Here is a 19871-nt window from a genome sequence, read left to right as displayed (position 1 = left end):
AAGTATAACTTAACAGAATGTGATGCAATTTTTGGTACTTTGCCTGTGACTTATCAGTCGCAGCAACTGGCATGTGACTTAGAAATAGCAGCGAATTTTATACATGACTGTGCTGCTTAGTGATAAAAGAGAATCATGATCTAAGTCACAGTTCTTAATTGCACTTCACAATAACTGAAAACGCAGCTCTGCTCTCAGGCAAAAAAATTTGTTGCGATATTATGAAATGACGAATCTGCGACTTTTTCTCTAGGTAAGTAGCAGTAGATGGCGCAGAAACTGCTGCTAAGTCGCAGCTTGATCCAAATTTTTTATGACTCCTATAATTATATCTAAGTACTTCTGCGACAGGAAATTATTATTGGGTGTAGTGCTGCGATAATTGGCATGCTTGATTGCGAATAAAACGCAAGGTGCTGTAACAATCAATGAGTCCTAGTGATTTTTTTAAAGCTGTTGGTTTGATCTACCGATACTATTTAAGTCGCTTTGACAAAATCACAACTATGGGAATATTTTCCAAAAGCCCAAATCGGAAGATCGTTGGTTCACGTTGTCACAGCTAACTTCACATTGTCACAGCTAAGCGACGACTCTTGAGTGCGTGATTGCGACTATTGGTAAGCGTGATCGTGAACAAAATACAAGTGATGTAAATTTCACTATTTCAGAGTGCCTTATTCGTCACTGTCGCTTCGACTTACTCGGGATTATCAGCCGCTGTGACAGATTCATAAGAACATGAAGATTTGACTACTTTAACAAACAACTTCTGGCTCAATGCCAGAATATTGCTACAAGTACTTTTAAATTAGTTTTATCATAATAATAATAATTTTATTCCCCTGCATTTAGCCACTGAATTCTTTTAATATTTATCTGGCAACCAACGAAAATGTTTATTTTACGACGCGAGAACAATTATATGGCGATTCGATAAGTAATTGAAATTTTATTGATTGCTATTTGAATTTTATTACATGATTTGATTTGATTTGGTTGTGTTTTTCCAAGAAAACTCTATTCAACTGCAAATGTCACAAAGCAAAACATGAAAGTGCCAGCAGGAAGTAAAGACCGCAAGCTGAACAATTGGTTACACCCACTCACATTCAAATTTGAAATAAAAATTCGCCCTAAAAAGTCGTTACGATTCAATTTGGCGACACTTTTATTTTGTTTTGTAAACAAACCAAATATAAACGCATAGAAATGAATGACCAAATTCTCGAACAAAGCAAAATATATTCCCACAATGTCGGATACGTCCTTATTGGGAATAGTTGCACATATATTAATGTCAAGTTGAGACTTTTTACACATATTTGGAAGTTCGGTTGACTTCAACTGGTCTCTCATATAGATAGAGTGACTCTATGTTTCACCACAAGTTCGCAGAACGAACACATTCGCAAAAATATTTAAAAAAACAAAGAAAACATTGGTCTCGTATATAAATCGTACCAAACTCTATCCAATATCTTCACACAAACAAAAAGCCCCATCGAACCCCTACAACAAAGCAACGTCATATACCAAATAACCTGCAAAGGAAAAGAGAACGAGGAATGTAATACGCTATACATCGGCACGACCCGAAGGTCACTGAAAGTACGACTAGCAGAGCACCAAGCCGACATACAGCAAAAAAAAGCAACACCGCATTATCAAAACCCACAACAACCAGTGGACACACAGCTGATCTGACAAACACAAAAATATTGGACAAAAACAAACGAGGGAGAGCGAGATACACTTTGGAAAGCTTACGAATATTACAACAAAGGGAAAACACAGTCAATAAAAAGGAAGACACAGCTGGCATTGCCTCTGTGTACCTACTATGCCTATAAGCACTTTAGTATGACAATGATACCCAATGCGCGCGGTACCAATAATTAGTTAATTTTTTAGTCAATAATATAAACAAATAATGTAAGTTTTTTAGTTTTTATTTTTGTCATATGTAACTCAATGTTTAATTGTTAAAATTCAAAACGTAATGCAAAATATGTATAATGACTTTGTTGTTGAATATAGATCTCGCTCCTGAAGATGCTAGGGTGGCTAGCGAAACGTCGAGCTGCGACAGTGAAGTAAAATTGTTTTATTTGCACTGAAAACCAAAATAGGTCAAATAGCCTACTTAACTCCAACAAATTGGAAAACGTTATCAAATACAAAGACATATGTTATAAGACAACTCCGTCTTCTTGGCAAATACTAGAAGCTTTCTTGGGCCAATGTTACTTGCAGCTTATGGATCTTATAGCGCCACTTCTAATAGTTAAAGCTCAAGCCTGCCTAGCTGAGGATACGAGCACATGCTCTATCGTTTTCTCCTGCAACCCGCACTTCCTACATCTGTTATCATTGACGAGGCCTTATTTAGCAACATGTGACATGAGAAGTCAGTGGCCACGCCTGGCACCAAGTTTAGATATATGTATAATTATCCCTTAGCTGTTTCTTCCTAGGGGTTACTTAAACTCTTACCCACATTTATATGTTGTACTAGGAGAGGTTATTGCCTCAGTTGTTGTTTGGCTGTCAATGCAGAAATTGACGCGGCTGCTGTTTAAGCTATTTCCCCAAATGTTTCAACTGCTTTTGTCACGGCTACTACTTCTGCACTACAGTGGCTATAGGATCTGTTTATTTACGGATCAGCATATTCTAGGTCCTAATAAAACTTATCGGATGAATCTAGCTATGATTTGTCCAACAAAAATACATAATTTAATTACTGTTACCAACAAATTCTCCGAATATTGTACAAGCCTAATCATATACAAGACTTCGTGAAATAACTCGCTAAGAGAGCCATCTGTTGGAAATTTAAGTCGACATATTTCTTCACTTGTCAGACACTGAATGTATTTCTGCCATAACGAAAATTTAATCGCTTTGCAGATGCCGCTCGGAGTCGGCATAAAACAAGTAGATCCCATTTCTCAAACATAATTTTAACCGTAACCGAAATACTAACAATAAACGTAACAAAAACTGTAACCATAAGCGGCACCACAACCATAATCATAAAAAATAGCTGCAACTTATAATAAAATCATAACTGTAACCATTACTGTACCATAAATAACCATAGCAGTTGCTATAGCCATAACCATAACCGTTACAAAAACCTTTACCAAAACAGAAATCACGCCCGTTACCATAACCGTAACCGTAACCTTTCCCATAACCATATCCATAATCATTGCCAAAATCATGACCCTATTTGCAACTATAACCGAAAGCCTAATCGTAACAATAACTGAAACCAAAATCGTAACCATAATCACAAGCGTAACCATAACCGTAACCATAAAAGTATTCATAATCCTAAACATAAACGTTGCTGCTCATCCCCGAATGATCCTATTCAAATATTCAGGATAGGGTAGGACTTTTTGAAGATGACCTGAGGAAGCAAATGGTGAGATATATCCGCCTGGACACTCGATTACCGATCTTGCCCTAGTTTCTGAAAGATTGCTGCTTTAATCATTCCCTAAAGTCCAGAGGGGGTTAAAACTCTTAGTTGTGAGAAACTCTATTGCTTGACTTTACAATAATTCATTCATTCTTTTGAATAATGTCAAAATTGCTATTAGACCCGGACGAGAAACATTTTAATGCATACATGCAATCATGTATTTAATGGAGCTAACTGTTAGTAAAACAGTAAAAAGTAAATATCGCGATCAAAAAGAAACTGCAAAATCATTGAATGAGTTTTAGAGTTTAGTTTCCATTTCCCTTTATTTTTGATGCAAAAGTTTGTTTACCTTATTATCAACAAAGCAAAGTATGTGTATAAGGCTGGATCGGTGCTCTTAAGAAAAAAAGGTAGAAGTTTGCCCAAAAATCTATCGAACGGTCCTTATACATCAACACATACTAATTCCGAATTTGATAAATATATCATATTGTAACAAATTTAGGGAAACTCCGCTTATTTGCAATCTTCTACTAACGTTCGTATAGCTAAACTGTTGAATAAATAACTCCAATATTCAATAATGCAAAATGGTCTTTATTAGACTACTTTGAAAATACTTCACAATAACCTTATACTTCGCAACCGATAGCGTGCTTAAATCAAACTGTTTGCTCGCGCCTCAACTGGTGCTGCTTTTATGGTCTTCAGTTTCCTCGTTCGCATATTTTTAGGCGTTTCTCCTTCAAGAATTTACTGGTTCGCTTAAGATTGCATACTTTTGTGAGTATCTCAGAAATATGCATGTATTTATGTGAGAACTACTCTCCTGATGATTGCATACTTTTGTGAGTATCTCTCCGCTGCTGTATGTACATATGTGTAGGCATAATGATTGATTTGTTTATGTAGATAAAAGTGACTGCTTAGTATCGGCTTAGTGATGATAGTACCCCTTAGTGTTGCTAATATTCGTCACAATACTTTAGTTTTGTAGCTCAATAATACGTCAAGAGCTCTAAAGTCATTTTGGCAAAGTCGATGTTTCCAATATTAAATATTGTGCTTAGATCTTCTCAAGATGAGTTTAAGATTTAGAATCATACTTTTCCAAAAATTTATCCGACCCAAACTAATGTCCATGAATGCATGATTGTGTTTGTTACAAGTTTTAAATTGGAACAGTTTTTGTCATTTTGGTATTATTACTGCATTGACTTCGCAACATTAAATCGTCTACATTCCGGATTAATATTAGATTAAGCTTTAAACGAAGTGCTTAAATTACATATTAAAAAGACATTATTACAGTCGATTACACATGGTTGTGAAATTTCACTCGTTTAGTCTTTTTCTGGCATTTTTTATAAGTACAAACATTGAGAAAATTTCGACTGTATTGTTTAGCAATGGCGTTGGCAATTCTTTTTTTAAAGTAATGAAATCGTTATTTGAAGTGGCGCGTGGTCCAGATGGGATACTTATAATTTTTGTTTGTTTTGTTGCAAAGATATCTAACTTTATACGGACATCTTTCTTGTAATCCAGAATATTAAAGTACATTATAAGGCATTATGAATACGAAGCATGTCAGCAAAACAAGCCAGAGTGTCATCATGTTTTCGTGGAACAATAGGAGCAGCGCCTATAATCACAGCACCAATTTCCGTAACAGCCGGAACGTTGTACCAACCCTGGTACTGACCGATAGGTACACGATACGCGTGGATCATTATCCTGCAACTCTTCTCCAATATGTTTTCTAACGATGTTATGTGTTAGTTGATCAATACATTGTGATTATTCAAGAATTCTTGCAGTTTTATTACTTTGGCGAATATTAGCAGTACTATACATCACCATGCTGCTATTAAATAAATGCACAACACCAATAAAGCAAACAGCCACACTTATGTAGACATACACATTAAAGCAATTAGCCAAATTTATGTACATGAAAACATCAAAGTAAGAAGTCACACATACACATATAACCAGCAGCTTGAAGCAGAGCGATTTTTTACATACATATATATGTATTTAGCAGATACGAGTGAGGAAGAAAGAGAAACAATCACACATCACGTTAACATCAGCTAAGAGCAGAAGTTGTTACTCACACATACACACGCATATAGCTAAATAACCAAGTAGAGATACAACTGTTCCAAAAGGCATGTTCGTGAAGAGTATAGACCTTAGGAGAAATATGTGAACGAGGCAAAAGAGAGTATAAAAGCAGCGCAAGCTGAGGAATAAGGAATCAGTTTGATTTAAACAAGCTTTAGGGAAGTACGCGATAATTGAAATACTACTCCCAAAGTTGTCTTCATAAAGAACGTTTTATGAACTGAATAGTTGAGTTATTTATTCGACAGTTCAGAGATTCGAACGCTAATAGAAGGCGTATAAGCAAAAGTGATCCTATTCTATGATACACTCCAGATATGGCAAAGATCCGATTAACTCTCATATTTGGGCACAATGCATTAATTTTTAATGGTGCCCAACTATGCTTGGCAGATTTAGTGGTAGTTTTAATTGAAAATACAGTACACTGTTCTAAAATTTAGTACTAAAATATTTAGTGGTTCTAGAATTGAAAATTTATTTATATTTATTTATGTCTGAAATGTTGTGATTGATCAGTTACGCTTACTGAGTTCCTTTAAAGGGTTCACTGGCTCTTTCAATGCAGGAAGACTAAACTTGTGTCCAGAGAAACACATTCCCACCATTTCCTCTTTTCATATTACTTGAATACTTACTTAGTTGGCGCTTAACCGTTTAAACAGTTATAACCGTTCAACAAGTCGCTTCTTCGCTGGTTTAGCTGGCGCCCATTGGTCACAACGAGTAAATTTAAGAGGTTTTTCACCTGGTCCGTCCAACGTAGTGGAAGCCACCTTCTTCTTCTGCTTCTAGGCGGGTTCCGGACCGCTGGACTATGTTGATGTCTGCGTAAAGCTCGTAAAGCTCATTCTTATTATTAATAGTCCAAAGCTAACAACATAGTCCAAAGTAGGATTAACTGCAAGAGTGATTTTTCGCTGGATTTCAAAGCTAATGTTGTTTGGGTTTATACGAGTTCCCAAATAAACAAAGTCTTTTCTTATTTCGAAATTATGGCTTGCAAAAGTGGCGTGTTTGCCACAGTGTAAATACGCCAACGCTTTGCTTGATGGCCGAAAATACTTCATTTTGTCCTCACGCACCATCAAACCTATATTTTACGCTTCTCATTCTACCTTGGAGCAAGCAGAACTTACGGCGTGAGTTTTCAGTCCGAAGATATCAAGCCAGCAGCATACGCCAGTAATAAATATTGAAATTTCAATTACCGAATTTCGTCCAGTTGGACCGTTTCCGTGATAGAAATTAATGTAAAAATGAGTATATATAATCAAGTTAGGTGGCATCCCCAGTTTGATGGCAACCCTTATTAAAAATGTTCCTATAAAAAGACTGTGTGAAATATATTTTGTTTGGTGTGGGTGTCATTTGCGTGTATCGTATAACTTAAATATAAAATTGAAGTATGTGGTAATCTCGCAAATTTATGCTTAATGGCAACATCTGGGGAGAAGGTCTTAGAATGTAATTCACTACCTAAGTACTTAATTTCACCCAAATTGAAGGAATATATATCTATAACTAGAAGACCCGGCAGACGTTGTCCTGACCTAAATTTGGCCTATCTAAATACATTTTAATAAGCTTTTTCCGGCGGCCACCGTGGTGTGATGGTAGCGTGCTCCGCCTATCACGCCGTATGCCCTGGGTTCAACTCCCGGGCAAAGCAACATCAAAAATTTTAGAAATAAGATTTTTCAATTAGAAGAAAATTTTTCTAAGCGGGGTCGCCCCTCGGCAGTGTCTGGCAAGCGCTCCGATTGTATTTCTGCCATGAAAAGCTCTCAGTGAAAACTCATCTGCCTCGCAGATGCTGCTCGGAGTCGGCATAAAACATGTAGGTCCCGTCCGGCCAATTTGTAGGGAAAAATCAAGAGTAGCACGACGCAAATTGGAAGAGAAGCTCGGCCTTAGATCTCTTCGGAGGTTATCGCGCCTTACATTTATTTTTTTTTAAGCTTTTTCCGTCTGACTCTGCCCTCCCCCCTCTTCATATTTTCCTGATCATTTTACTCATTCATTACTCAAAAGACGGAGGTTTTTCGCTTCGTATATCTCTTTCTCTCTTTTCTCTTCTCTCAATTTCTTCTCACTCTTCTGAATCCCTTATTGCCTATCCCAGAGGGTGGTATGTATTTTATTCCAGTCCCAGTCCCACTCCGAGTCTCAGTCCCAGTCACAGTCCTAATCCCAGTCACAGTCCGTCTCTGGATAATATATTACTCTGTACTAAAGCACTCCTCAACAGCTTTCATTTGATATCCATATTATATAAACACTGTCTAGGCATTCACTGGCCCACGTTTTGGCCTATATCTCGAGACCCTAGTCACCCAGGGGTATGAAAATTACCCTCTACTAAAGCACTCATAAACAGCTTTCATTTGTTATCCATATTCTATAAACACATTCTAGGAGTACTCGGGTCCACATTTCGGCCTATATCTCGAGACCCTGTACGTCGATCGCAACCGAGCCTATGTAACAACCACCGTGTGAGGTTTACGCAACTTGTGTGAAAGTTTGAACAAAATCGACCGACGCATCTCTTCAAACACCGGCGACAAACTAACACACATTTTAGCCTTTCTTTTCATTTATATAGATTTTTATTTCACATTTCACTATAATATTAAAACGAAATGCAGGGTTTCGTTGCTTTTGAAATTCGGCTTAAAAATTGCACATGGAACAAGTAAAGACTGTCCTGAATTAAAAAGAATGTTATGGTACCTCTAAATCGCGGTCACCCTCAGAAACCCTCACCCTCTCTGCGGGCCTGGTGATGTGCTATACTTGATATCATTCGCTATAATATTCTTTATTGATAAGCAGGTTGTTTAATTAAACACCAACCAATTACACGGATGTATATCCGCACCCCTGAAAATGTGAGTGTCGGTGCTTATACGTAACATTTTATTATTACATATAAACAAATAAAGAAATTGCAATAAAATAATATTGTCACTATAAACTGAGATATAACCTATCCTATATTTCAAGTTAGATCAAACTACACACGGGGTGCAAAACAAATTCAAAATCGGTTTAGTAGTTTAGGAGTCCATCGCGGTTAAACATAGTGACACGTGATTTTTATATATTTAGATAAAGTAAGTTAACAACCCCAGTTGGTAAGCCTACTTGAAAAAAATTTTTTTTAATATTGTTTTATTGAAAAAAAAATTTTTTTAAATGGGTGGCAACCACGTAAAGACATCTATAGTAACAACACGGATAGGGAGTCATTTTCTGAGTTAGTAAATATACCAATCGGTAGAACAGGGCATACATGTGTTGTGCACTTCGAAGGACAGCTGCAAAGCAGATTGCCCCGCTTGCCTGCCGGGGACTTGAACTCAGGTTTTTCATAATCACCTTTCATGACTGCGTGCTATATTCGCTGCAGGGTATTCACTGAAATGGCCACCGCTATTATATGAAATATCTGGGCTCATGCTGATAAAGACTTGCTTATATAATTTGGCCACAGCAGCAGCAGCAACAAAAAATGCTTTTTGTACCAACATAAAATGCAAATGGAAATGCAAATAATATTGACATAGAGTCAGTACTATGAATGTGAATGTTGTAAAATAAATTGAGTCAACACATGGATATCATGTTTCATTTGTGCTAATGGCAATGTGACATCCATATAAATTCTTCATACGTGAATGCACTTCAGTTATTTTTCGCACATAAAAAAAAAAAAAAAATAAATAAATGTAAGGTGCGATAACCTCCGAAGAGATTTTAGGCCGAGCTTCTCTTCTAATTTGTGTCGTGCTCCTCTTGATTTTTTCCTACAAATTGGCGGGACGGGACCTACTTGTTTTATGCCGACTCTGAACGTCATCTGCAAGGCATATGAGTTTTTACTGAGAGCTTTTCATGGCAGAAATACACTCAAAGTGCTTGCCAAACACTGCCGAGGGGCGTGCCCGCTTAGAGCAACTTTCTTCCAATTGAAAAAACTTGTTTCTACAATTTTGATTTTGCTTTGCCCGGGGCGTGAACCCAGAATCGTCGGTGTGGATGGCGGAGCACGCTACCATCACACCACGGCGGCCGCCTATTTTTCGCACATACCATGAATATTTTTCACAAATACTTGGATTTTTGTTTAATTGATTGCATTTCAATTTCATGTGTGGGATTGCATATATGTACATTAGAGTGGTCTTAAAAATGTGTTTTCCGCAAAAAGACTGTACCGCCTCTTCACATTATTCCTTTGTATGTAAGTAATAAATATCAAAACTCCTAGGCAGATTAGACCAGCTTAAGGCGTGGCACATTCCCACTGAAAATGCCTAAAACCGTTTTGAATTTTCGGGAATAATGCCCGACAAAATCTTATAAAAAGTTGTATTACGCTGTTTTACTTATAGTGTATCTATAAAAAGAAAATGATACTATTTTCAAATAAGCATTCCCCCCCCCCCCCCCCCCCCCCTTTTTTTTTTTCTGCGATTCATTATCCTGCGATAGCCACTACTGGAAGCACAACTGAACTATTGTGAAGAAATCTATATCATTATTTGTGATAAATATGAATATTTCTAAAAAATTATCTCTACGACAGCCCTCTACTTCTAATTAATTGGCGGTTAACCGCTTAATCGGTTATGTCCGTCAAACAAGGTGTGCCAACTGGCGCCAATTTGTCACACCAATGGAGATTAAATCGTTTTCCACCTGGTATTTCCAGCGGAGTGGGGGCCGCCCTCTTCCTCTGCTTTCATAGGCGGGTTCCAATAACAATACTTGCTTAGTGGGAGCGTCATCTTTAAATCACATAACATGGCCTAGCCAGCGTAGCCACTGCGTTTTAATTCGCGGTACTATGCTGTCTGCGTAAAACTCGTACAGCCCATCTGATGTTGTCATGGTCCATGCTTATGCACTATATAGCAGAACGGGTACGATAAGTGACTTGTAGAGCATGATTTTCGTTTTCGGAGAGTGGAGTTTACTTTCAATTGCCTACCTAGTTCAAAGTAGCATTTATTGGCGAGAGTGATTCTCCGCTGGATTCCAGAGCTGGTGTTGTTGTTAGTGTTAATGCTGGTTCCCGAATAAACGAAGTCTTAATTCGGATGTAAACGAACATCATATACCCAGCTAGAGATCTATCATGCAGTTCTTTTAGTTCAGTTTTTGGACCTAAGTATCATCGAAAGAGGGGTGTTTCTTTAATAATTTAGAGTCTTCTATATGAAGTATTCCTCTTTATGAAGGAAATAGGTGTAAAAAGTTTCTTCACAGTAGAACAATTCTTCATCATTGGTCGAAAGAGGTTACGTCAATCGGTCATCGAGTTATGGCACCAGAAATGGTATCCAATGCATTATCAAATAAGAGGCGGTGCCTCGCCCATTTCCAAAAATTGTTGCCATTCATTTAATTGTTATAAATATACTTTAGAAAAGAAATAGCGTATTAACAACTTTTTATAAGGTTTTGTCGGGCATGGGTCTCGAAAATAACAAAACACCCGATTCTGGGCATTTCCAATGGAAATGTGCCACGCTTTAACTTTAAGTTATCTGCCCAAGAGTTGGAAATTAATTACCTATTTACAAAGAATAAGGAAGGGGGGGGGGGCGGTACCGCCTTTTCATAAACTTTTATTTTTTTTCATACAAAATATATCCAGTCTAATGTACATACGAGATTGTGTAAAAAAATTTTATTTTTTTTCGGCAGTATTACCGTACAATTTACGTTTTTAGCAAAGTGCGTGTGATATATTTATTTCTGTTATGTATGCGTATTGGTGTACCGTTTGTCAGATTACAAATCATGAAATATTTATGAATGAATTTGAGTGTAAGGATTTCTCTTGGGCACTGTTGCTTTTCTGTTATTTTGTTTGCTTGAATGCGTGTATGAGCTTTTGAAAAGTGTAGGCTAAATGAATATTTCACATGTATTGTATGAAAGAGGATGATGTAACAAAATTATGTGACCTTGAATAAATATGTTACCTATAGTAAAAAGAGTGCAGTTGAAAAAGGAGGGTCTCACTACTTTTAATATTGTTACGAATATTAGCAAAACTAAGGGGTGCTGCTACCTCTAAGCCAATGCTAAGCAGTGACGCGAATTCACATCAATAATTCAATCATTATGTATCTACATAAACGAAACAATAATTGCGTCTACACATATGTACCATGTACGTATACGAGCAGCGGAGAGTCAATGCACAAACACATGCATATATCTGAGATACTCCTATAAGTATGCAATGAGAAAAACTATAAAATTGTGCAATTGTAGTTACAGCTGAGAAGTTTGAGAGCTGCTGGACTAGTAGATTCTGGAAGCGCCTAGAAGATTCGAAGGTTGAAATCAAAGAGTATACAAGGCGGCAATTGTAGAGGCGCTAAAATTCAGTTTGATTTGAGTTGTCAAGCAGTTTCGACTAAGACGCTATCTAGCGAGCAAGAGCAGTATTATTTTGAATAGTAGAGTTTCATTTGAGCTATCAATCAGTTTGGTTATTAAGCAAGCTATTCGTTGCACAGTTTGAGTGTTATTGTGAAGTACTTTAATAAAGGCCATTTTGCATTAATACAAATTGGAATTATTTATTCAACAGTTTAGTGATTCGAACTTAGCAGAGGATTGCAAATAAGAGGATTTGCAAGTAAATTCGTTACAATATGATGTATATTGGAACGATTTTCCGTCATCCCTTGTCAAATTTGGTTTCGAGACAAACCGAGATTGGCGTTGTGGCATCATCAGTGTTGATTTTCCAAATTTGACAAGGGATGACGGAAAATCGTTCTCCTATACATCATTTATCCACCCTATCGGAAAATCAATAAAACAAAATAAGTACTTATAATATCGAATTGTTCATTACCGACGTGATAACATCAAAATCTTGCTCGCTGACCCTAATGCCAGGGTAGTCTTTGAGGCAGTCTGTGACATATTTCATCGGAAGGTGGTAGATTGACCTGACTTTACTAAAAATAAGGGTCATATGTAGTATCAGATTATATTAGCAGCAATTAAGATAGCCTTGTAGTCATAACCTAGGCAATAGGTGGGGCTTAAGCATGCTGGACGATCGCACTTAATAAGATCCAAACATCTACATGGATATTTTAGTATTGTCAGCCACGAAAGAAAATAAAGTTTGACCACGTGAAGCAGTCTACGAAGTGGCTCACGTACTTTTAATCTAAAACCCGTTATTAGGTGACGTATGGTGAGCGTACCCAACCGAAGGTTAAAGGTGGTGGTGCTAATCAGATGAGGCAAAAGCTATAGATTGATAATTGATGGCAACTCAATGAAAGCTGATTAATTTAGCAAATGCTAAACGACCTTGACATAATTAAAAAGACACCCCAACGATCTTAAGAGCAGTCTTCACGTATGCTGCAACAATCTTCTGGACTATGCCAAAGACTGCTTTGACGCCAAGCGGCTACAACAACAACAAAGCCAAGAGGCTGCGTAAGATAAGATTCCACTTGCAATTACCGGCATTTAAAAGGCAATTGCCATATGTACCACATACTGTTGTTGTTATTGCTCCCTTTCTTTTCCTCCTTTCCATTTCCTACGCTTTCTTTTTGTCTCGCTCACAGCTCTACCTTCCAATTGTTTTGACTTTTCATCCTTTCTCTGTTCATTCCAACTATTTCCTCCATTTCTTTCCCCTTTCCCGAGATCTCATCTTAGTCGTATCTTTGCTCTTGGGCCTTCCTTACAACATACGCTGCTTTTGCTCTTGTTTTTTCTTTGAGTTTTCTTTTTTGGCCTTCTTTTATTTTCTTGTTTTTCTTTTTCGTTCTTTTGCCTTTTATTTTAATTTTCGTTCTTCTTTTCCTTTTTATATTTTTATTCTACCTTTCCTTTTATTTTTTGTTTTTGATTATTTCTTTGTTTTCATACTCAGCGTGCTTTGCACACAGAGTATATTAACTTTTTGTTGGATAACAGTTGCTTGTACAGGTATAAAGGAATCGAGATAGATATAGACTTCCATATATCAAAATCATCAGTATCGAAAAAAAATTCGTCCGTCCGTCCGTCCTTCCGCCTGTCCGTTAACATGATAACTTGTGTAAATTTTGAGTTATTTTGATGAAATTTGGTATGTAGGTTCCTGGGCACTCATCTCAGATCGCTATTTAAAATGAGCGATATTGGACTATAACCACGCCCACTTTTTAGATATCGAAAATTTCAAAAAAGCGAAAAAATGCTATAATTCTTTACCAAATACGGACAAAGCGATGGAACTTAGTAAGTGGGTTAACCTTATGACGCAGAATAGAAAATTAGTAAAATATTTGACAATGGGCGTGGAATTGCCCACTTTTACAAGAAGGCAATTTAAAAGTTTTGCAGGCTGTAATTTGGCAGTCGTTGAAGATATCATGATCAAATTTGGCAGGAACGTTACTATTTACGTAACCATTACTATATATATGCTAAATAAAAATTAGCAAAATCGGATGAAGAATACGCCCACTTAAAAAAAAATGTTTTTTTAAGTCAAATTTTAACAAAAAATTTAATATCTTTACAGTATAAAAGTAAATTATGCCAACATTTGGCTTCAGTAATGATATGGTGCAACGAAATACAAAACTTAAAGAAATTTTCAAAATGGTCGTGGCTCCGCCCTTTTTCATTTAATTGGTCTAAAATACTTTTAATGCCATAAGTCGAACAAAAATTTATCAATCCTTGTGAAATTTGGTAGGGGTATAGATCCTATGACGGTAAATGTTTTCTGTGAGAATGGGCGAAAGCGGTTAAAGCCACGACCAATTTTTATACACAATGGGCTGTCTGTCCTTTCGCTTGGCCGTTAGCACGATAACTTGAGCAAAAATCGACATATCTTTACGAAACTCAGTTCACGTACTTATCTGAACTCACTTTGTATTGGTATAAAAAATGGCCGAAATCCGCCCACTTTTTCGATAATGAAAATTACGAAAAATGAAAAAAAAAAATGCCATAATTCTATACCAAATACCAAAAAAGGGATGAAACATGGTACATAATTGGATTGGTTTATTGACGCAAAATATAACTTTAGAAAAAACTTTGTAAAATGGGTGTGACACCTACCATATTAAGTAGAAGAAAATGAAAAATTTTTGCAGGGCGAAATCAAAAGCCTTTGGAATCTTGGCAGGAATACTGTTCGTGGTATTACATATATAAATAAATTAGCGGTCGGACAGATGGATCACCCTGGTCCAAATTTTGGTGGATATCTAGAAACTAAGGGCCACTTCCCTTTAACACCCTCATTAAAACCTTTAATTTGATACCCATATCGTACAAACACTTTATAGAGTCAGCTCTGGCCCACCTTTATGGCGATATCTCGAAGAGGCGTACACCTATAGAAATAAGGCCCACTCCCTTTTAAAATACTGACTAACACCTTTCATTTGATACCCATATCGTACAAACACATTCTACAGTCGCCCCTGGCCGACCTTTTTGGCGAGATCTCGAAATGGCGTACACCTATAGAACTAAGGCCCACTCCCTTTTAAAATTCTGACTAACACCTTTCATTTGATTCCCATATCGTACAAACACATTCCAGGGTTACCCTAGGTTCATTTTCCTACTTGGTGATTTTCCCTTATCTTGTCTCCAAAGCTCTCAGCTGAGTATTTAATGTTCGGTTACACCCGAACTTAGCCTTCCTCACTTGTTATTTCTACCTTAATATTAAGTCGCTTTCATGTTTGTCCCCTCATTTCCATACGAATTTTTGACCCACGGAAGTCTTTTTCGGTAACTTCCCGTTGAGCTAGATACTTGATATTTAGAACATAGTTCAGATCAGGGAGACATTACAATGCAAGTGAAAAAAATCCGCTGGGTGGAGCACGGATCGATTTATACAGAAAATTTATTTTAAAAGAGAAATTTTTTTTTTAGGCGTACGCGACATTCACCACGATTCTTTTAGAATTTCAGGCATATACGAATTTCACCGCGATTTTCAGCTGTGAAAATTAAATAGCTGACAAACGAGGTGGAATCCTCTTGAACATCGAACAGCTATAATAATTAACCGATTTATATGTAGCACACATACATCTTTCTACAGTCACCTAAGCCGAATATAGATATAGACGTAGCACGTCCGAGCAACGCCAAAGAACGGGTAGCTATTTTGAACAAATAATTAAAGATAAGAATTTTCACTTACGAATTACTTAAATTACTAATCAAAGTTGCAATTGCCTTTTTGTAGGCAATACTAAACAATTGAAAATAAAAAAATGATAAAAAATGTTTAATGACTACCTTTATATAAATGGGCCAAATAGTAGAAGGCAATTTTTCCTTTAATACAGACATAATCTTGTTGAATTTTGACTAAAAAAACTTTAGCAATAGCTCTTGTAAAAGAATTTAGGGATTTAAAACTACTAAGGTGGAGCGCAATCTTTCAATTTAAGGCAAACCATGTACTTGGGATTAACTAATTGATTATTTAAAATTTAAACACGCGCTCTAGCTTTATAATTTTAAATCCCAAAATTCTTTTACAACAGCTATTGTTAAAGTTTTTTTAGTCAAAATTCAACAAGATTATGTCTGCATTAAAGGAAAAATTGCCTTCTATTTTTTGGTCCATTTATATAAAGGTAGTCCTTAAACATTTTTTGTCATCTTTTTATTTTTCTTTTCGTTTTCTTTTTCTCTTTTTCACTTCATGTTTCTTTTTCCTTGTTTCTTCTCCTTTTTTATTTTTCTTTCTTCCTCCTCTTTTCTTGTTTCCTCTCTCATATTTTAACTCCATTGGCCTGTTTCTTTCCGCCTTCCTACCCTATTATTCCCTTCCACCCTCTCCTTTTTTCCGCTTGCCTCCCACTCTCTTCTATTTCTCTTTTACATTACTTTATATCACACTCACGGTTCTCCGCCCTAGTTTTTTCTTCCTTACTAGTCTTCGGTTCCCCATTCCCCCTTCCGTCTCTTTAAAACTTTTTGTTTGCGCTGGATTTTCTTAAGAAAGGGGCGTAGCCCCAAATTTAGCAAAATTTAATAATCACGTACGTTTCTCAATCAGGCGAGCGTACTGGATAAATATTCAACAGAGAATCCTCAATATCAATAGAACTCCGCAAAATCATTTGGGTGTCTCTTTATCGATACAAGAAGAAGAAGAATGAGAAGAAGAAAAACGAATTGCTGCTATTTAGAAGTTGCCCCTTTTTCTTGTCTCTTTTTCACACTTTCTCTGCTCTGCCTCCTTGTTTTCGATCCACTTTTTATTTAAGCTCTCTTTTCTCCTCTCCCATTCAGAGCCGTCATGTATGTATATGACTTAAATACCAACTCTCTCGTCACTTCTTTAAAATATGTAGCTGAAAAGATTTTACCAATTAATTTTTTACTATTCTCTAGTTGAATTTGCACTAAATTAGAGACATATTTCCCAGCATACAAATAAATAAACTAAAACTTACCCAAAAACGCTGGTATCGCACCCAGTGGCATCACAAACAAGCTAACCAACAAATCAGCTATCGCCAGCGAGAAGAGAAAATAATTTGTAACATTTTGCAACTTTTTATCGAGCGCCACAGCCAAGCACACAAGAATATTGCCAACACCACCGGCAAAGATGAAAAATATGACACAAAGAAAAATCCACTCATAATCACGCTGCTCCGCAATTTTATTGTCAAATAAAGGATCAATACTGAGATTGCGAGGACCCCACAGCGATAGCTGTGAATAGCTAGAGCGGGGATTGGACGTCGTAACACTATTGGGCAATAACAATGAACTACTTGCACCATCTAACATACCAATAGCGCTACCATCACTTGAGAACTCATCCATTGAATTCCATGACCAAAGTGCATCATCATAAGCTTTAGAGAGCCAAGTGTTGTTGGTTCCTGCTGCTGTTGTTGTGGTCACAGTAGCATTCAAAAGTTGCTGCACGCTCAATTGTGGTAGCCAGCCACGCGCGCTCAGTCTACTGCTGCTGCTATTATTATTGCTTAAGATATTTAGCAACTTGTCAGCATTCACTGTATTACTTTGCAACTCAGCACTCAAGTTTGTGCGTTGGAGTATTGAGCTATGTAACGCTTCGGCAGCATGTGGCTCATTGTGCGCCATTGCGGTTGATGCAGCTTTTAGTGTAGAAATTATTTGTTCGTATTGTATGCGCAGGTAACAAATGAAATCATCAAAAAGTGAAGCATCACTAAAGCTTGAATTGAAATCTAAATTTGTTGCATTGTTCGCTGCCGCAGCATCCAACTTGAACTGCTGCGCTCGCATGCTGCTCGTGTTATCAAATATGCTCGCGACTGTAGTTGATTCATTACAAAAGAGCGTACGGCTTTGTACTATGTTACATGTTTGATTTGTTGCTTTTGTTGTACTTAAACTATTTACTATATGACTAAGAGAATTATGCTCATATTGCTGTTGTTCTTGTTGTTGCGCAAGTGCTAAGTTGAATTCGGCTAACGGTTGTTGCACCTGCTCCACAACAACTTCTGTACGCACAACACAATTTCTACCATCTAGACCGTTTTCACTGATCGTCTCATTTGTCAGCATTAGCTTATCACTATGCTCTACCTCTGCAGCACTCTCCGCCGACACGTTAGTACTCTCGTCGATTGTTCGTCGGCATTTGTAACGCGCTCGGCGCAACGCCATTTCGTATTTACTAAGCATACAGCGGTAAATTTCGCTAACTGTTGACAGCGTGTTTTTGATAGGCGGGAATATATTGTTGATTGCATTTGTTGCGGTCGTTCCTGTTGCGGTTGTGTTATGCACAACTTCTGCCGTTTGAGCAAGGTTGCCACCATTATAGAATTTACTGATATTTTCGTTGATATTTGCTTGGGGCTGACATTGAATGTCAGCATCCCAGTATTGTGTCCATGCGGTATTTGATAGGCGGCAAGTGTATGTGTGGGTGGTGTTCGCGTATGGAATTGTTGTTTTTGTGTCAGTGTGTGGTTTTCTTTTTTCATTTTTAAATATTTGTTGCATATCCATTTCATTTCAAAGCTGTGTGATATTGCTTTGTGGTTGCTAAGCTGTCATTTCGTCGCCTTTTTTGGTGAGCGATGATGTAGCGTAACTTGTCATAATATTTTCGTAGATCTCAAATTGTATATCGAGAGTTGATTTGAAGCGCATGCTGCTAAAAAAAGAAAAAAAGGTAATAAGAAGATTAGCATCAAATAATTATATAAGTATTGAAATATAAAGTGTTAAGTTTATTCAAAACTACTTTTCTAGGCTTTAAGAATTTGGAGGTATATTACTTTTTTTCACCTAACACCCTAGTATCGGCCAAATCATGTATGTAGCATAAAGGCTGGGCCCTTTGGTGTTGGCTACGACTTTTGTCATTAAAGTTATGTCTTTAGGATTTTCCATGAGCAGACCGCAAGTTACAAGCACATGCAGTGGCTAATAATCCAGGGTGGGCGTGAGCTTAACACCTGCTAAGCGACTATATATGTATACGATAAGCGAGAGCACAATGGCTACTTCGTCAAAAGCAACGACAGCTCTTTTAGTTTGATTTTGATAGTCGTACAATAAGGAAGTGTCGCACGCGCGTTTAAAACAGAGTACCAAAGAGTGCGTGTGACACATGTTCACCATTCAAGCATTGAAATCAAACTAAATAAATAATTGGTTTTGCTTTCGTGCTTGCTACGCGTTCGTGTTTACTAACACATTCTCAATTTGGCAACCGTGTAAATGTAGTAACAGCTGGTCATACACAATAAATCTACACAAAGGTCGCAGTGCTTCCAGGGATAATAATTAGGAGTAACGTGCCTACCAAATTTCATCATGATATCTTCAACGACTGCCAAATTACAGCTTGCAAAACTTTTAAATTACCTTCTTTTAAAAGTGGGCGGTGCCACGCCCGTTGTCCAAAATTTTAGTAGTTTTCTATTTTTCGTCATAAAGCCAACCAGCCTACCAAGCTTCATCGCTTTATCCGTCTTTGGTAATGAATTATGCCACTAACATCGATAGCACTCCCTAAAACCTTCTGGGAGTGTCTGTGTGATTAAAACAACAACAACAACAACTATGTGAAAAAATTTTAAATCATCCCAAAAAATAATAACGGCGGATAGTCCGTAGAGCTGATGGTACATGCCAGAGTTGATCGGAATGTACTTGCCTTCCAACTGGAATTTAATTGTGCTCTCCTCAATTCACAAACGCTGGCAGCTATCAGCAAAGCAGTCTTAAGCGATTATATATATGACAA

At 37.1% G+C, this 19871-nt stretch overlaps 1 protein-coding gene across 6 annotated transcripts in view; it reads right to left on the bottom strand.

Annotated features, from left to right (window-relative positions):
• The window catches only part of 5-HT2A (5-hydroxytryptamine receptor 2A), a 300397-nt gene that overhangs the window by 190459 nt on the left and 90067 nt on the right, over nt 1–19871 (bottom strand). For 5 of the 6 annotated variants that reach the window (XR_010952932.1, XM_067783074.1, XM_067783099.1 and 2 more), the window contains exon 3: nt 17062–18770. Coding sequence is in view for 5 of the 6 variants with exons in the window: in XM_067783074.1 (XP_067639175.1) it covers nt 17062–18625 (1564 nt within the window). In the remaining variant the exon portion in view is untranslated. Of the gene's footprint in view, nt 1–17061; nt 18774–19871 lie in introns of all 6 variants that reach the window. The other variant, XM_067783084.1, reaches the window with a different exon arrangement.

This window comes from Eurosta solidaginis, chromosome 1 (genome assembly GCF_040869045.1).
Source record: "Eurosta solidaginis isolate ZX-2024a chromosome 1, ASM4086904v1, whole genome shotgun sequence".
Classification (NCBI taxonomy): domain Eukaryota; kingdom Metazoa; phylum Arthropoda; class Insecta; order Diptera; family Tephritidae; genus Eurosta; species Eurosta solidaginis.
The sequence above is the reverse complement of the archived record's forward strand: the minus strand, read 5'-3'. Positions and strand labels throughout refer to the sequence as shown.